At 43.8% G+C, this 12,038-nt stretch overlaps 1 protein-coding gene across 1 annotated transcript in view; it reads left to right on the top strand.

Annotated features, from left to right (window-relative positions):
* The first annotated feature begins 772 nt into the window (after nucleotides 1-772).
* The window catches only part of SNAP91 (synaptosome associated protein 91), a 166,466-nt gene continuing 155,200 nt past the window's right edge, over nucleotides 773-12,038 (top strand). The window contains exons 1-2 of the mRNA XM_052645916.1: nucleotides 773-884; nucleotides 2,097-2,256. Of these exons, the coding sequence (XP_052501876.1) occupies nucleotides 2,127-2,256 (130 nt within the window). The 5' untranslated portion in view covers nucleotides 773-884; nucleotides 2,097-2,126. The remainder of the gene's footprint in view (nucleotides 885-2,096; nucleotides 2,257-12,038) is intronic.

Raw genomic sequence — 12,038 nt, 5'->3', positions numbered from 1 at the left:
TTTTTAGTTTAAGGTAAACAACAATCTCAGAAACTGTCAGCACGTGAAACCATTAACGTAGCCAAATCCCTGTTTAGAAATCCATGTATAGAATTCAAATACACTTAACACAGTCAAAGACTATATTCAAGTGCGAAAAATTAAAAGTGCAAAAGAGTTTTTCTTATGCACCTAAAAAACTACTCTGCATATGATCTGGAACGGGATCGATAGTCTTGTTAATTATGCGTCCTTGTAGTAGACTTCAGTATGCGTTTAAGACCAAAGTGGCGAGAGAATTAACTGCCCACGCGAGCTCCCAACTAAAACACAGACAAGTGGAGGCGCTCCAAGGAGTCGAGGACGCACAGGTAACGGCCCTGTCGGCCAACAGAATTTGACATTTTTAAATCGTCCTGCCCATCGAGGCCTCTGCTGCCTTTGGCCGGCGGGCGAGTCAGATGTAAGGGAGGAAGGGCTGGGTTCTTCCAGGCAGCGCGCCACGACGCCCCAGCCCCGGCGTCCACGGAGCAGAACTCGCGACCTCACTAGGCGGGCTGCGCCAACGCCCCCGCCGCCCGGGCGCATCCTGCAGACGGCCGGCAGGTGTGCGCGGTGCGCGCGCGCGCGCGCAGTGCGTGCCGGGTGCGGGTCCAGGGAGCAGACGTGCTGCCGGGCGCCTCGCGGAGGGTGGTTGGCTGGGCGGGTGTCGGCCTCCCCGCCTCCCTCCTCTCTGCTCGCGCCTGCCGGGGATGCTCGCGCGCGGCCCCCTTGCCTGGAAGCTCGCGGCCCCGGGGCGGCGGCGTGTGTGAGTAGCTGGGAGGGGGCCGCGAGGCGCTGCGTGGAGAGCTCGCCCGGGTTTGTCCGCCGCCGTCACCTGACTCGTCGGAGCAACCACAGCTGAGGTGGGGGCGGGGATGGGGCCGCAGCGCGGAGGGCTGGGGAGACGCGGCAGCGGGCGGGTGCGGCTGGCTCCTGGGGCCACGGGCGGCGGGTGGAGGGGCCGCGGAGCCGAGGGCGGGGGCTGGGCCGGGGCTGGAGGCATCGCGCCCCGGGGCACCGGGTCCGCGCGCGGCCGCACACACCCACCCGGCGCGACTTCCTTCGGCGACCCGGGCTCCGCTCATCCTGCGGCGGGCAGCGCCGCTCCTGGGGCGGGGTGAGTACCGGGGCGCCGGCTCCGGCCTCTCTGCGCGCTCGGGCCGCGCGGGGAGCGAGAGGGGAGAATCCTAGGGCGCGAGGAAGGGCAGCGGCCGGGTGACAGCTCCGCGGCGTGCTCGAGGGCGGCCGGGGGGCTGGGCCGGGGCTGTCAGCCCTTCTGTACTCCGCTGTCAGGAGGGGCGAGGCGCTCCGAGACTCGGGCGCCTCCGCAGAGCCCCGGGGCGGCCCTTGCGGTGGGGCTTTGGGAACGAGGGGAGGGGGCTCCGGGCGGAGGGCCTCGGCGGGGCCCCGGAGACGGCGGCGAGGAGGGAAGGGGAGGCGGACGCGTAACATGGCGCAACGCTAGGATAATCTCCGCTGCGACCGAGCGGGGCCGAGCCGGTTGCTGCAGCGGCGCGGGGAGGAGGAGGGAGGCGGCCACGGCTTGGGTATCCGGTCCATTCTCCGAAGCCTGCGGGCTGCTCGGAGGAGACGCTGCTGCGGGGAGGCGAGAGGTGGGCGCAGGGCGGGCGCGGCGCCCAGGGAATAACCCGCACGCACACCGTGGCTGGTCTGGCACCGGAGATCAGGTTGCCGCGAAAGTGCTGTTGGACAGAGGGGCGCGGAGGGGTGAGGCGGGCAGCATGGGGGTGGGGTAGGGGAGGGAAGTGGAGGGTCGTTCGGGGACATTGTCACGATGCTGGCGCCGGATCCGCGCTGAGGTTCCTGGAGGGGACCTTGTCTCGCTCAAGGCCTCCCCCCTCCCCCCTTCCCCAGCCCCCGCCAGACCGCTTCGCCGGCGCGGGGCTTAGCGCGCTACTGGCTCCGGCAAGGTGGTGCCAGGGCGGGGACGGAGAAGAGAGCCTCCGTGCGGCTGGAGGAGGCAAGGCCTGGGTGCTCGAAGGGTCAAGTCTGCGGCTTAAAGCAGGACCATCTTCCCCCACCCCCCACCCCCGCTCCCCCCTCTTTCCCCGCAGAAGAGGAGGCGGTAGACGCGGCCGGAGAAGATGTCGGGCCAAACGCTCACGGATCGGATCGCCGCGGCTCAGTACAGCGTGACAGGCTCCGCTGTAGCCAGAGCGGTCTGCAAAGCCACTACTCATGAAGTGATGGGCCCCAAGAAAAAGCACCTGGACTGTAAGCGTCTCTTTATATAAGTGGGATATGCGCACGGCCGAGGCGCTCTGGACGCGTGCGGCGCGGCCTGGGCTCGCTGGCGGTTTATGCTGCAGCCATGCGACCTCGGAGCCGGGCTGTCCCTCACTGAGCTCAGAATCTCCCACTGTCGAGGTGTCGCCGTGGGTCAGCCCTGAAACCTTGTCTTTGAGCCATTTTTTTTTCTCCTGCTGACCTCCAAGGTTTTAGTGGAGAAAATAAATAAATATGTATGTATATATACATATGTATATATTAACAAACACACTTTAAGGTACCAAGAAATTGCATATTCTGGTTTAAGCGTTTTTCACCTTTTTTTTTTCTAAGCCCCTTTTCACCCCGCCCCCCCTCTCCAGTCCACATTAGAAGAAACCAGGGGTTGCACACTCGTAACCGAAATAACCACGAAAATGGATTCGTGCGAGGTCAAATGTATCACCCTAGTTGTTTCCTACAATACATTTGGGGTAGTTTTTAAAATAGTGTCATCTCTTTCAGTGCTGCTGCTGAGGTTCACTGCGTGTGTGTTGTGTGTCACCACAGCAAACTGAAATAAAGTCAAGCTCCTGAATGAGGAAATTGCACTTCACAGATAATGGAGATTTCGTTTTCCACATCCTGGCACACTTCTTTGTCCCATTCTCAGGAACTGCTAGGTGGAATGGCCATGCTGTAGCACAAAATGGTTGTGCTTTGCCAGCATTTGAGATGGTGCAATTTTAGATGAAAACATTCAGTTCATATTTTGTTTTAAAAAAACTTGATTATTTGATGGGAAAGGCTTTTACCTAATAGTTTGGAATCTGTTTCTAAAGTAAAGATTTCATTGGATTAGCGTAGTAAATGTTTTGTTATTGAAGGGCTAATAGGGACCCTTAGAAAAAGGCTTTCACCTGCTTTGAGTAGTGAGGCTCCTCACAAGTAATAATATATTCTGTAGTTACTGTTCGGTCTTTTGGACCTGCTTAGAATCTATCCTCCTGTGTTGTTTGTTGGTAAAGGTCAGTGTTGGCATGAGAGACATGGTGTAGCTGTACCCACTTTCCATCTGGCTTCCTTTGCCCATTTTCAGATTTTCTTATGCTTTAGGCCTTCCCCAGTGTGTGCCTGGTGCAGCTGAGAAAATGAAAGCACTGTAAGAATTGACTCTGGTCCTGGTACAAGCAAAGCTTGATGAAGCTTATAGCTGGATGATGTAAGGATTCTCCAGGCTTGCAAACCTGTTGTCTCATAAAAATGAATAATTTTGCTTCTAGAAGCTTGTCTGAGGGGGATACACCATTACTCTCTTCCTGAGAGAATCTTTAACAAAACGTGATTATGGTATTGTATGTTATTCATGCAGTGGTGGGGTAAGAGAGGTCAGCTGGGCCAAGATCCCTAACACAAGAGGAAATTATAAATTCATGACCAGCTCGTTTTGCTGCAGTGTGCTGAATCATTTAGCCATGTTTCCATCAGTTTCCCCAACTCTGAAAGGATGACTCATGTCTGAAAGGTAGGTGTCAGTGTAGCCAATCCTCATAATAGAAAAAGCTATAGGTTGTGGATTTGCTAAATGGTTTGAAAAGGATAGATCCATATATTGATACCTTTCAGAGAACAGTCAAAGGTTAGAGACTTTCCTTAAACATGTTTCAGAGAAAGACTGACTCTTCCATAGTCACCTTAATCTTTTGATCTTGGAAAATCTTTTATAAATTTTCCAGGTGGCTGGTTTTTCAGTATTGCTCTCATATGTTAGTGAGTGAGGTGATTCTGAAGATGTGGAATATAGGGGGAATGTTCCATATTTAAAGAAATCAGCTGAAGGAGGAACTTGTATCAGATTATTAAGATGAATAATCATAAGAGCTAAACATTTATTGAGCAGTTACTGTGTGCCAGGCACTGAGCTTTACATTTCTAATTTATCTTTGCTCAATAGGTTCAGAGAAGGTAACTAATATTCATAGCTTTTAACCACTGTACTTAACTACCATGTGTGGCTTTTTTAGTAATAGTTTCTAGTGAGAGGGGGGAAAGGAACCATATGAACTGGAATGGTCTAATCTTCAGAATACCCATCCTGTGTGCATGGCTTTGTGTGAAATTGAGCATCACAGCTCCACATACTTATTTTAATTTTTATGATAGGCATGAAAATTCTTTTATTTTAAAAAATGAGCAAAAGCCAAGGACTGAGGAGTATTGGTCTTTTTCTTTGACATTTTACTTTTCCAGTAAGGCATAAAATAAATTATCTTCATTTAAAGTCAACCTTAGGGTGGAATTTGGAAAGATATGTATCAAGTTACTGATATGACCTATTTTAATTAAACGTGATATGGAAAATCTCAACATATAAATGAATAATGTTATATGTATATGCATTGTAGGAAGGCATCTTTGTACAGAATTCTTTGCAATGTTCCTTTCAGTAACAGTAGATGACCTTAGTAATTTATTCACAGGTTTCCAGTAACATAGCGGTTTTAAAAGTGAGTCACGCCAGTTATTAAAACAGGCAAACACATAGCTAAGTTTCTCTGTGGGCACTGAAATAATCTTAAGATTATTTAGTCATGAAAATATTAAATACTAGTTAGGAGGAAAAGAGCACAAAATGCAGAGTTGAGGCAATGAAACCAAAGAAGTTTTTGCTAGTTGGATTTGTATGTAATTTGGCAGTTTGGAGTTCAGATTAGAAGGTTGTAAGAACAGAGGTAATGGTTCTGTAATTTTTTTTTTTAAACAACCTTGGGTTAATTGGGCTCAGAATCTTTATGAAATGTGTACTTAATATTATTTAAAATACTCATTTAAAAGATAATTTTTTCTCTTTGGGTTGATAGGCCTCAAAAATTGTTAACTATGGTAGTCTATAAAATAAGGCTTAATGATACATGATTTATGCTTTTGGAGGAATGATTTGTTAACATCTGGAGGCAGAATTTCATATAATAAGGCAGAGAAATAAGGAAACTCTGGACATGTATTCTCAATTTTTTTTCTGTGTTTTCAATAATAGTATGTTTCTGGAAGGCAAACTATATTCAGAAAAGTTTCTTCATAATCAGAAGTTATATATGAAATTTAAAGGATATGATTAAGGATAGAATCCTTAATAATCTAAATACGGATTCTATGTTTTCAGGTTCTTTTAGATTATGTAAAGCTTTTATTCCACACTCTACTAGAATAATGTTGCCCTTTGCACATGAAAATTAAACACCTAATCAACGTTTGGAGAAGGAAATGGCAACCCACTCCTGTATTCTTGCCTGGAGAATCCCATGGACAGAGGAATCTGGTGGGCTACAATCCAGGGGGTCGCAAAGAGTTGGACAGGACTGAGCCTGAGCGACTGAACCTATAATCAGTGTTACTTTGACATTAGTTTTTTTGTACATCCTTTCCCTGTAACATTGTGTACCTATTTGATAGCACATAGAATATCCAGGACTTGGCAAGCATTCACCTACTTGGTTACATTGCATTACAAAATGTAAACTGTTTTACATTTCCATTGTTTTTCCATTTCTGTTTTGTGGTTGATGGCCTAAGGGATAACCCAGGTCAAATAATACAGTAAGAGGATCCTGTATAACATCAGTGCTTGCTTACCCAAATGCTATGTCAGGGTTAAAGAACAACAAAATAAGAGATGACCCAAAGTAACACCTCCAGGGAGAATTTGGGAAGTTTTACACCCCTTGTATAAGATTAATTTTGGTTAACTGCTCTTATGAACAATTTCTATGTATATACTATATTGTTAAAATACCCTGTTTAAGGTTGTCAAAATTTCAGTCTTAGAAATTATTAACATCAAACCAAACCTTATGAAAAAGCCAAATCGCTTATCAGTAATCCTATTTTTTTCCATTTTAAACCTCTTGAGAGTATTTAATAATGAGCTTATTCTACTAATAAGTAATTCAAATTCTAAAGCTTATGTTTGAGAGATATTGACATTCATAAATGATTCTTTCCCTCCAAAAAATAAGAAAAAAAGATTGTATTTCTTTTTTCTTTTTTTAATTTTTATTTTTACTTTATTTTACTTTACAATACTGTATTTGTTTTGCCATACATTGACATGAGTCCACCACGGGTGTACATGAGTTCCCAAACATGAACCCCCTTCCCACCTCCCTCCCCATAACATCTCTCTGGGTCATCCCCGTGCACCAGCCCCAAACATGCTGTATCCTGAATATCAGGTAGAGGTAATAGGAGATATAGAGTATATTTTGATTCAATGCAAATATTGGCAAATGACCACAGAAGTCCTACCACTTTAACTTCATTTATAAAATATTTGCTAGTAAGTAAGAAATTTTATGAGTGAACAGAATTATATTTGCTTTACATAGGGTTCTTTAGGATACAGCATATAAAATATATTTTCATTTATAGAAGTGCTATTTGTATACTGATTCAGTTGATCAGTTCAGTTTTCATTTGCTCATCATATCTGTATTTGTGATAACTTAAGAAATTTCTATAGTGCTAATATCAAAAGCGTAAGCTAAGCTTACTGAGTAAAATTAATGTGCAGCAGTGTATAAAAGCTTGATGAATACTAGGGTAACTTGCAATATGAGAAGTGTGCTAACTTGCTATAAATGTATTTTATTTTGATTTCAGTTCTCATTTAACTATTTGTTATTGTCCAAATAAACCCTCTAATTTTTTAGACCAAAGCATACTTTGTTCCTCCTCCTTGATTTCAACAGAAGCCCCAGCCCGTGTGGAAATGGTTTAGAACAGTCTGTGTTATTTTTTAGACAGTCAGAAAGAGATGAGGGAAATAGGCTTCTAAAGACATTTGACACTATTATTCATACCTTAAATCTGAAAGGGTCCAATTTGTGTGGTCCTGTGACATTCTCAGATGATGATCAGCATCCCAGGAGAGGAGAAGAGATCTTGCGAGGTGGCGAGGTTAGCAGGAGCAGAAGAAGAGTGGCAAAGAGTCTTAGGTCGTATCAGGGAGCTTGCCCTAGAAATGATTTAAAATATTGGGTTGGCCAAAAAGTTCATTCATACCTCTCAGGAAGGGGGTCTGGGAAAACCCAAATGAACTTTTTGGCCAACCCAATAATTAAGTAGGCTTTATATCAGTTACTGGAACAATAAAGATCTTTTCCTGGATCATTTTACTTCCACATTTTCGGAGAAATATTTTTTATGATATAATGTTAAATATCTTAGGGTCACTTTAGTTTTTTCTTTCCCTTTTGAGATCAGTGTGTTTAGCAGATACTTTGTACCAGTATAAAACTGATAAATCATTTTTTTAGAAGTTACTCTGGTGATTTAAGAGATTGTGTATATGAAAAAATATGTAAAACTATATATGCAGTAGGTACATTCATATCGTAATTGCAAAATTAGCTTCCTGCATTTTAGATTAAAATCTAGATGTTTGGTTCATTGCCATATTAGTTTTAATGTTTAATAAATGGTTGTTGAAGTCTTAATTTGAAATTTAATCTGTGCACTTAGTTGCCATGGATCTTTCCCTTAGCTTTTCACAAGTAAGTGAAGTGAAGTGAAATGAAGTGAAAGTTGCTCAGTCATCTCCAACTCTTTGGGACCCCATGGACTACAGTCCATGGAATTTTCCAGGCCAGAATACTGGAGTGGGTACCCTTTCCCTTCTCCAGGGGATCTTCCCAACACAGGGATTCAACCCAGGTCTCCCACACTGCAGGCAGATTCTTTACCAGCTGAGCCACAAGGGAAGCCCACGAATACTGGAATGGATAGCCTTTCCCTTCTACAGTCCATGGAATTCTCCAGGCCAGAATACTGGAGTGGGTAGCCTTTCCCTTCTCTGGGGGATCTTCCCAGCCCAGGAATTGAACCAGGATTTCCTGCATTGCAGGCAGATTCTTTACCAACTGAGCTATGAGGGAAGCACTTCACAAGTAAATATCCTTTTTAATATCTTACCTCCTCTCTTCAAATTGGTTGATGTTGGGATAGGGTATTCTTTGGAGCTTATCTTGGTTTTAATAACTTGGTAAAGAAGGTCAAATGTGACATATAACCATGTTCCCTGAGGGCAGAGAATGCTTTCCTTACAGAGTTGTATTTTAGATGATTCAACTCCTGAGCCAGCAGCTCCCGAGAGAACCTTCCATATAATCTTAATGCAGTTAAATAATTTGAAAAGCCACATTTCTTGCCATTATAAGATGTTTATTCTCCAGTTTCACTTTGTAAATTCATTTCTCTTTACAGAGGAATACTTTGCTTGCTTGTAAGGGACATGTTGGCTATCTGTTTATCTTTGGTGTTAATGTAATGTGGAAGTTTCTCTATCTTGTGCTTTTCGTAAAGGGGAGAATAGTTGAATGGCGTACCTATAAGTAAAAAATGATTGCATCTTCCTTGGAGCAGTTGGATGAAAGCACAAACCAGAGAGAGTTATAACCTGCAGCCTGCAGCCCTTCTGTAGCTCCTTTTCCTGCTTTCTCTTCCGTTTGTGCCAAGTGTGTGAGGATCCTCCTGTCCCCCTCCCCTGTTCTCCGATATGTCCGTAAGATTTCTCTGTTATGCATCTTTAAGAAGGCTCTGATGTCTTCTAAGAGATCTTGTGATGTGCCATTCCTGGCTACCCAGGAGAGAGAAGCTGGAAGCTAGATCTTTGCTTTGTGTGGTTTTGCCCTGGGGCCTGATCATTTGTTTCTTCTCCTAGGATTAGCACTTTTATTTTAAGGTATAACTCTCCTTTCTGCATCACTTATTTTGTGTCATCTGTATCTTAAACTTCTCTCTCTAGCTCTCTCATGAAATTTTCAAGTATCTCCCTTGAAAACAAACAAACAGAACCTCCTACACACAACTCTCCTTGAATTCTGTGACCTTTTCCAGCAACCAACCTATCATCCCCTTGCTTTTCTTTCACAACCAAGCTTCTTGAAACAGACATTCATAATCCTAAAGACAAAAAACACAGCTCAAGCCTCCTTTCTATATTCTGTCTCTTTGGCCTAATTCACACATGAAATGTTAGAATCCTTGTAGGGTGTCAGACATTGTCCACTAAATTGCCCAGACCACTCCCACAAGGGTTCTCTTCCACTCAGATACAGTGGGTGATCAGTTCTTTTAAAACTGACCTCTCCTTCTTTAGCTGTCTTCTACTTGGTTTGATCAGTAATTAGTCTTAATCTGTAAAATGATTAATATTAGTATCTACCTCAATTTTGGTGAGAAATAAGAGAGAGAATGCATCTAAGATACTAGCCCAGAACTTGACACAGAAACATGCAGTGAGCACCAGTTATTATTACCATTGCTGTAGTTAGCATTGCTAGTACCATTACTGCTGCTGCTGCTGCTGCTGCTAAGTCGCTTCAGTCGTGTCCGACTCTGTGCGACCCCAGAGACGGCAGCCCACCAGGCTCCCCCATCCCTGGGATTCTCCGGGCAAGAACGCTGGAGTGGGTTGCCATTTCCTTCTCCAATGCCTACCTTCAGGTAACCTCTCTTTCTCTTTCATCTGTACTGTATGTCTGTTTAGATGTAGTTTTCTTTTTATTTATCCTATTTGGAACTTGATGGGTTTCCTGAATTTGAGAATTTATATCTTTCATCAGTTCTGGAAAATTCCCTGCCTTTCTGTTATCGCTGATTGTTCCCTACATCTGCTCTCTTTCTTATCTCCTTCAAACATGATTATGTATGTGCTGAGCCTTCTCATTATATCCATCTCTAAATATACCTTTCATAGTTTCTAATACTTTCTTTACTATGCTTTTTCAGATATCTTCCAGTTCATTAATTCCCTCTTTAGCTATATCTTGTCTGCTTTTACTCATATTTAGTTTTTAATTTTACTCATTTATACTTTTCATTTTTGAAGTTTTTAGTATTCCCTTGCATTGAGATAATATACACTTCTTGCTCACATTTTGAGTTTCTCTTTTATTTCTTTACCATTTCTAACACAACTCATTTTATATTCTGTCTCTCACAGATCAATTACATGAAGCTCTGCTTCTGCCATTGTTTTTGCCTGACCTTCAATAATGATTTGTTTCCTCACGTGTTTTGTAATTTTGGACTCTGAGATCATGTTGTCTAGGACTTCATCTGTGGGAATCCTAGAAAGCCTAACTGTATTTAGAGAGGATTTGTGTTTGCTTCTCTAAGGTCCCACGTGCACTACCATCCTGGGAGTACCTTAAGTTAATTTCTGTTCTTGGAGCTTCCCATCTAATGCAGGTCCAGGTCCATAATTCTTATTCATAATTTGAAAATCCAAAAAGCTCAGAAGAGCAAAATTCTTTTGGAAATCATTTGTTGACAAAACGTGATCAGTCATAGCCATTTTCTTACCTACCTTGAAGGTTCATATATTAAGCTACAGAAAGACTGTTGTATGTATGTTGCCCAGATTATACTAGGTTACTTAGTTTATGGGTGTGTGCCTCATACTACTTTTGGAAAATCTGGAAAATCCTAAATTCTGAAACATATATGGTTCAAGGGTCTTGGATAGAGGAGTGTGAATCTGTTACAAAAATTTGAATCACAAACTCCAGCAAGGTGACAAGCTATGTTTACACATGCCCCAGAGATTCTTTCCCCCACCACAACTACCAAAGACCTAGGTCGAATAAATTGTTTTCCTGTGATCTTCCTTTGCTTGAAAGTGTTTTTAGTTGTTGTTTTTTTTTTCCTCCTAATTTTAGTAAGGAGGTAACTTGAGGGTCCCAGCTCTGTGAGGAGGTCTTGGTTCCAATTAGCCGTCTTGCTTAGTCCCCACCACCTGGTCTTTTGTTCTTCAAAGGGCTGTTAAAATCTAAGCTTCTGGCCACTCAGACTAGCACACGGCCTCAGGTCAGCCTTCTCTCTAGTATCAGTTTACCTACCAAGTGGTTTTCTGCATCTTCTTTCATTTCTGGCCTTAGGGATTGCTTTTACCTCTTCATGAATACAGCCAAATAAGTGGAAGGTGCCTGTAATATTTATCTAAATTATCAGGTGTTTTCCTCCTTGCTAGTTTACTTGTATGCTAGAAATGCAATCCACCTGTTTCCCATCCTCTGCCCCGCCCCCCCCCCCATCCTCTTTGCTGCTGCTGCTAAGTCACTTCAGTCGGGTCTGACTCTATGCGACCCCATAGACGGCAGCCCACCAGGCTCCCCTGTCCCTGAGATTCTCTAGGCAAGAATGCTGGAGTGGGTTGCCATTTCCTTCTCCAATGCATGAAAGGGAAAAGTCAAAGTGAAGTCACTCAGTCGTGTCCGACTCTTAGCGACCTCATGGACTGCAGCCTACCAGGCTCCTCCGTCTATGGGATTTTCCAGGCAAGAGTACTGGAGTGGGGTGCCATTGCCTTCTCCGCCCATCCTCTTTACACAACTCCATAGTTCATTCCAGAGCAACTCTGACATTCATCAGCTTCATTATACTCTGCATTATTTGGGGGCCTTTGTACATGCTGCTTCTGTGTCTTTATATATTTTAAAATCTCATTTCTGAAACCTACTGAAAAGGAATGAGTGAAGCTTGGTTTCAGAAATGAGATTTTAAATTTGGTTAAAATTATAGCCTTGATAGGAAAAGTGTTTTGGTTACGGATTTAAAGCATATGTGTGCTTCTCTTGGTGTATATCATTATTGATGAGGTAGTGGATGACTGGATGTTAATATCAAGAAAACTCTTCACTAGCATCATGTGGGTGTAGATGTGTGTACCATTTGCTTGGTTTGTTTTAAGTTGGATACAGTTGGGTAGCATTGTTTTTCACTAGCCA

The sequence above is a fragment of the Budorcas taxicolor genome, chromosome 9 (genome assembly GCF_023091745.1).
Source record: "Budorcas taxicolor isolate Tak-1 chromosome 9, Takin1.1, whole genome shotgun sequence".
NCBI classification, from domain to species: Eukaryota; Metazoa; Chordata; class Mammalia; order Artiodactyla; family Bovidae; genus Budorcas; species Budorcas taxicolor.
Note: the sequence above shows the minus strand (reverse complement) of the source record. Positions and strands in the feature narration are given on the sequence as shown.